This window comes from Anarrhichthys ocellatus, unplaced genomic scaffold (assembly GCF_004355925.1).
Source record: "Anarrhichthys ocellatus isolate YVR2014 unplaced genomic scaffold, GSC_Weel_1.0 scaffold21, whole genome shotgun sequence".
Taxonomy (NCBI): Eukaryota; Metazoa; Chordata; class Actinopteri; order Perciformes; family Anarhichadidae; genus Anarrhichthys; species Anarrhichthys ocellatus.
Window position 1 is genome coordinate 6,199,173 of NW_022280051.1, and position 5,535 is coordinate 6,204,707.

At 43.9% G+C, this 5,535-nt stretch overlaps 1 protein-coding gene across 2 annotated transcripts; it reads right to left on the reverse strand.

Moving 5' to 3' along the window:
- Positions 1-6: 6 nt before the first annotated feature.
- mdm2 (MDM2 proto-oncogene) lies at positions 7-5,535 on the reverse strand. Of its 2 annotated transcripts, XM_031859081.1 has the most exons (13): positions 5,418-5,535; positions 3,798-3,832; positions 3,435-3,496; positions 3,274-3,348; positions 3,030-3,163; positions 2,861-2,910; positions 2,718-2,776; positions 2,273-2,357; positions 1,979-2,193; positions 1,763-1,894; positions 1,561-1,632; positions 1,283-1,466; positions 7-1,178 (listed from the first exon to the last, which is right to left on the reverse strand). In XM_031859081.1, the coding sequence occupies exons 3-13, from the start codon at positions 3,477-3,479 to the stop codon at positions 697-699; spliced, it is 1,533 nt and encodes a 510-aa protein (XP_031714941.1). In that variant the 5' UTR covers positions 3,480-3,496; positions 3,798-3,832; positions 5,418-5,535; the 3' UTR covers positions 7-696. The 2 variants fall into 2 exon arrangements, with proteins under 2 accessions (XP_031714941.1, XP_031714942.1); XM_031859082.1 differs by lacking the exon at positions 5,418-5,535 and having other exon boundaries at positions 3,798-5,385.

Below are 5,535 nucleotides of genomic sequence, written 5' to 3' on the forward strand. Positions count from 1 at the left end.
TTCTTTCCAGGAAATGTTAATATATATAATTATAGACCCATAAAATCAAACGTTACCTAAAAACAGCATTACCGGATGTTAAGACACGACTTAAAGGAACAGTCCGGATGACACAAAGATGAAGCCGTTAGTGATCATCTGACTTTGGGTTTAAAATAAGTCGTCATTATGTCTCATTAAAGAGACCAAAACCAACACGCACACAATGTGAATTAATCTGAAAATAGTCCCATTACTTTTGAAGCTTAAATGCTGAATATTTAATATATGAAATATGTTTTATTTCTCTATAAATTGAATATATTTAAGATTTGGACTGATGTTCAGACCAAACTCACTATTTTAATACATCGTCTGAGGCTCTCATATACTGGGCATTTAAAGGTAATAAGACTGAATCGTGAGATTAAATAAAATAGTTGGTTTTGGTCTTTTCATGTTTTTTTTTGACAAAAAAGAAAACTAAAGAAGCCAGACCGGCTTTTAGAAAGAGAGACTCAGAGAGACAGAAAGTGCAAACATGTGCCTGAGGACAGAAACTAAACTCTTTTCTTAATTTGGTAAATATTCAATGTAATTCTGGGTCAGTGGGACGTGTAGGGAGCTGAGGACAGACCGGGGGTCTCAGCTGAGGACAGACCGGGGGTCTCAGCTGAGGACAGACCGGGGGTCTCAGCTGAGGACAGACCGGGGGTCTCAGCTGAGGTAGGTGAGGATGACCGACTGGATGGGCAGCCTGCAGACGGGACACAGCTTGTTCCTCTTCTTCAGCTTGCGGGCGCAGACGTAGCAGGACATCAGGTGTCCCGTCCGGCCGTGGACGATGCAGCCGTTCTTCGGCCGGGACTGACAGATGAGACAGGGGTCCAGACACGAGTCCGGCAGCCGCCACTCCGCCGACACGCTGCGGTCCAGATCGGGGATTACGGGGTGAGGAGTGGGGGGGGAGGACGGGAGAAGCTCCTGGGAGTCCATGGAGGAGGAGGAGGGCTGGGAGTCAGGAGTCCAGAGCTTCTGCTGTGAGGAGGAGGAGGAGGAAGGCTGGGAGGAGGAGAGGAGGTCCTGGGAGGAGTCCGGAGCAGAGAGGGAGGAGTCTGAGTGGCACTGAGACGAGAGAGGAGTTTTGGCTCTTTTTCCATCCGGGACGTCGACTCCTTCGTTCTCCTCGACATCAGAACCTTCAGGAGACACATCCATCACTCATCAATAAGTCAATTCATTAAAAAATATATTTTAAATATTATTTTGTCTCCCTCACACGGTGTACAGTCTCCCCCCTCACCTGGAGTTTCTTTGGCTGCCGATTGATCGGTTGGCTTCGGGGGCAGGGCTTTAGGGCTGGAGGAGGCGGGCTTTGTGATATCGGACACCTCGGACAGCCAATCCTGGCGAAGTGTCCAACAGCGGAGACAGTTTCTGGGGAGAGGTGGGTTCAACTCGTCACACTTGACACAGCGCCAGTAGTCCTGAGAGAGAGACAACACACACACACACACACAGTTAGACCCACAGTGTGTAACACGTGTGTGTTGTATTGTGTGTGTTTGTGCGTAGACTCACAGCTTCAGTGATCTCCGTGTCTTCATCGAAGGAGTCGTTGTCCTCCGCCTCAAATATGGTGACCTCGTACACCTGGAACAGATTCACCAGAGAGATGCTTTTATTTCAAACTGTTTGGATAGAAAATAATGACGTCATCTTGAGGAGGACTTGAATATTGGCAAAGACCAGCAGATGTACTTCAGAGGTTCGGGGTGTTTACCTGGTCGTCTGCAGACAGAGAGGCGTCGTCTTCATTGTAGTCGTCAGAGTCCACGGACTCCACCTCAAACTCTACGCTGAAGTTGTCGCTGTCTGAGTCCGAGGCTGCAACTGTGACCTCCGACCTCCCGGACTAAAACACACACACACAGTGTTATAACCAAATACAACATCAGCTAAATAAAAGTGTGTGTGTGTGTGTGTGTATAATACTCACTGTGCTGTGCGAGTCTGACGATTGGCTGCTGTGTCTGTCCCGAACACTCGCCAGTCCTCCAATCACACACCACGACAGGCTGTCGTCAAAGGTCAGGGAGTAGCTGTCAGACCGCCTCCTCTTCCTTCCTTCCCCTCCCTCTTCCTCCCCCGACTCTTCCTCCTCCTCCTTCTCCTTCTCCTCCTCTTCATCGCCCTCTAACCTGTCCGAGGGCCCTGATGAGATGAAGTGGAGTTTAACATCACAGGTTCTGTGTTCATGAGCGATAATGAGGAGGCGGGAGGAGAAACTCACCTGGGTCACTGCTCCTGCAGCTCCTCCTCCTCCTCCTCCTTCCTCTCCTGTCTGGTGATGAAGAGTGACTTTCTGAAGCTGCCTCCTAAAAGCAAAAACACAATCAGTGTTAAAAATAGTTTACAACTCAAACCAGACTCCCTTAAGAAACTGTGAACGTCGTCCATCTTACACCTGTAGGACACTTTGTGCTACGTGTTCTTAAAGCGTTGCTGTCTTCTACTAAACTCAGCAGAAAACTTCTTCATTAAATTTTCGTTACTTACAAAAAATTGGATTTTCAAGCATTACTTCATGCATGTTGATATATTAGAGACTTTATTCTAAGGAAAGGGAACCCAAAAGTCTAATATGCTCAAAAGAAACCAACACAATTATGTCTGACACGCTCCTAAAACACCCAAAGCTCCCGGCTGTATTATTACCATATTATCATTAGTCTTACCTCCGTCACTCTGTCTGTCTGGGTGTCACTGTGAGGTTCACTCGAGCTCGGTGGCGACTCTGAGAAAGAGAGAAAATCTGGTTTAGTTTAGTCTGAAAGACGGAAAAAGAGGAAACTAAGAAGAGAGAAAGAATCCGTCCCACCTTGGTTCTTCACGGCCACCAGGTTCTTAGTGATCATAGCAAACAGAGCTCTGAAAACACAAACACACCAAGTACATACTTGTATTATACTATACTTTTATTACATTTATATGAATCCAAACAGCCTTCTAATCATCTACTTCCTGTTCTCTGTGTGTTTATTTCTCACCGTGGCTCTTTAACAGAGAAGCTGTCGACTCCCAGCACCCGCCCCAGTGCATCCTGGGAGCAGTGGACGATGTGCTGCTGCTTCTGGTCATACAGCTGCTTCTGGATGATGTACTGACCGAGGTAGAACATCACCTGTGAGACAGACCATCACAGATGCATCATGGGAGACATGCAAAACACCCGACTGTGCAGAACATCAGCTCCTCACTGTATAAATTTGTATAAATGCAGTTTTATTTTACCTCCTTCATGGTGAAAACGTCTTTCGTGGCGCCTGCATCTCGCAGCAAAGTCTGGAACTCTACCTTTGGTCTCACCTAAACACACACACAGGTTAAAGTTCATTCAAACACTGAAACAACCAGTTAACCAGTAACGATGTGAGTTAACTAGTCTCTCTCACCAGTTTGTTGTCGTCGTCTGTGTTGAGCTCCTGATCAGCCGACATTGTGACGCTGATTGTTTCTACTCAGAAAGACACAAAACGGTAGTTAGAACCTCATAGAATACTATTTAACATCTGTATGAGCGTCACAGTACGATGGAAAACTAGAAATATAGAACCTAAGGATGCGCTAGAAAGTGGATGGATTCATTAACTGATGAAAAATTATAATTATTTTAGATTTACAACCAAAATGACGCCAACAACAAGCCGGAAAAAATGGTTACGCTTATAAAAAATTTAATTAAATAAATGCTACGGATTGTTTTTGTATTTTTCGACAGACATTTCACAGTTTTGGATATAAATGAAAAGTCTTACCGGTATATACAGAGTAGAAGTATCAGCAGTGCATCCTGTGCAGAGGAAGAGATAAAGTGCAGTCAGACTGGATCAGAGCAGCAGACTCTTATAGACTTGCTCAGACATGTCAGGACTAGACCAGCCCAAGCGGCCAGGCGATCTGAGGGCCTATCAGGGCCACTCAGTGCTGAGTCAGCAGCAGGGAGCTGCATGTTTGAATTGACAGTAGCAGCTGATTTAATCACACAGCTGTAGACATGCCGGTACTAGTCCAGGATGACTCATCGCTGTCAACCATCAGATAACCAGGCTAACCAGTGTGAACCAGGGCCAAAGAGGGTTAGATCCAGGACCTGATCCGAGTATGTTTCCACAGAAGGACTGTCCTCCTCTGGCTTTAAGGGGAATGGAGAAGTAGAAAAAATCCAATGATAAAGGCATCATTTCCCCAATTAATTAAATTTGGTCCCACCCCAAAAAACATTTTAATTATGTTTTTAATTTATTTAATACATTTCAAAACAGCAGACTGACTGGAAAGCCTGCAAGAGCAGTGGATGGTAGTAATAGTAATGGAAAAAAATAAAAAATTATATATATATATATATATTTTCAGAACACATGTCCAGACTCAACCTCATGCTTTCCCTCATTTCGGGTGAATATGTTTGGGCATCAGTCTGAGTGACTGTACAGAAACTCTGACTGGTTCACAGCTGAATAACATGCATGAGTCAGTCAGCTGTTCGCAGTTTACATTACGACACGAACACGTGCAGGAGAGAAATATGCCCGGACTTGTCTCTGCAGCTCTGACTTCACTAAACAGAACTGATGAAGAAGACGTCACATTTAGCCTCCTTCGCCATTTCAGGATACAATGACACAATTTCATGTACATAAATGGAGGATTAACCTGCAGAAACTTCAAAAAAACAAGTGAAACTTCTAAGTTTCGCTTTCAACAGTCTGCTTTTCTGCTGATTCAACGTGGCATCTCTCTTATTTTAGTGAACTATTTATGTTAAAGCTTTAGTGTTTAACGCTTATTAATAAAAACAATATAACAGCCACGTGTTCGCATGCAAAACACTGCTTATGTGCATGAAAAAGCAAACTCTTGCATATTAGCTTTCAGGCTAAAATCACAGTAACGTTACTCACTTCTAACTTAATGTTAGGACATCGCAGCATTCACAATAACAACTTCAGAATCACCCCAAATTAAATGAAACTGTGTGTCAGAGCAGTTAAATAAATATGCTAGTTAGCGTTAGCTAATTTAATTTAAATACATTTAAGATTAGCTACCGTTACCTTGTGTAAAACAAATATAAAAAAGGCTCTATGTGAACATAAAGACACAAGCTGTGTGTAGAAGCTGTTAATTTAAGTTTCACAAGCTTAATAACAATTTAAATTTATTTTTGTTTAACCGTGAGTTTGTTACCAGAACGAAGCCGCGTCGAGGCTCCTCTGTCCCGCTCTACGCAACCAAGAAAACACGAGGCTCCGCGGCCTGCTAGCACGATGCTAACCACCTGCTAACTTGTGCTACTGCTATTGCAGTACTACTACTCTGGCGTAGTTATATTTAGCCTTAAAATAATATCATATATATATATATATAAAACCTACCTTGACCGTTACTCTTAGTTAAATATCCTTCAACGGCGTTTATCCGTCAGTTGATCTTCTAATAGTCGGAACTGTTTACTGTTCAGTTGTTCCTTCGGACACTTGTTCGTTGGGCGCT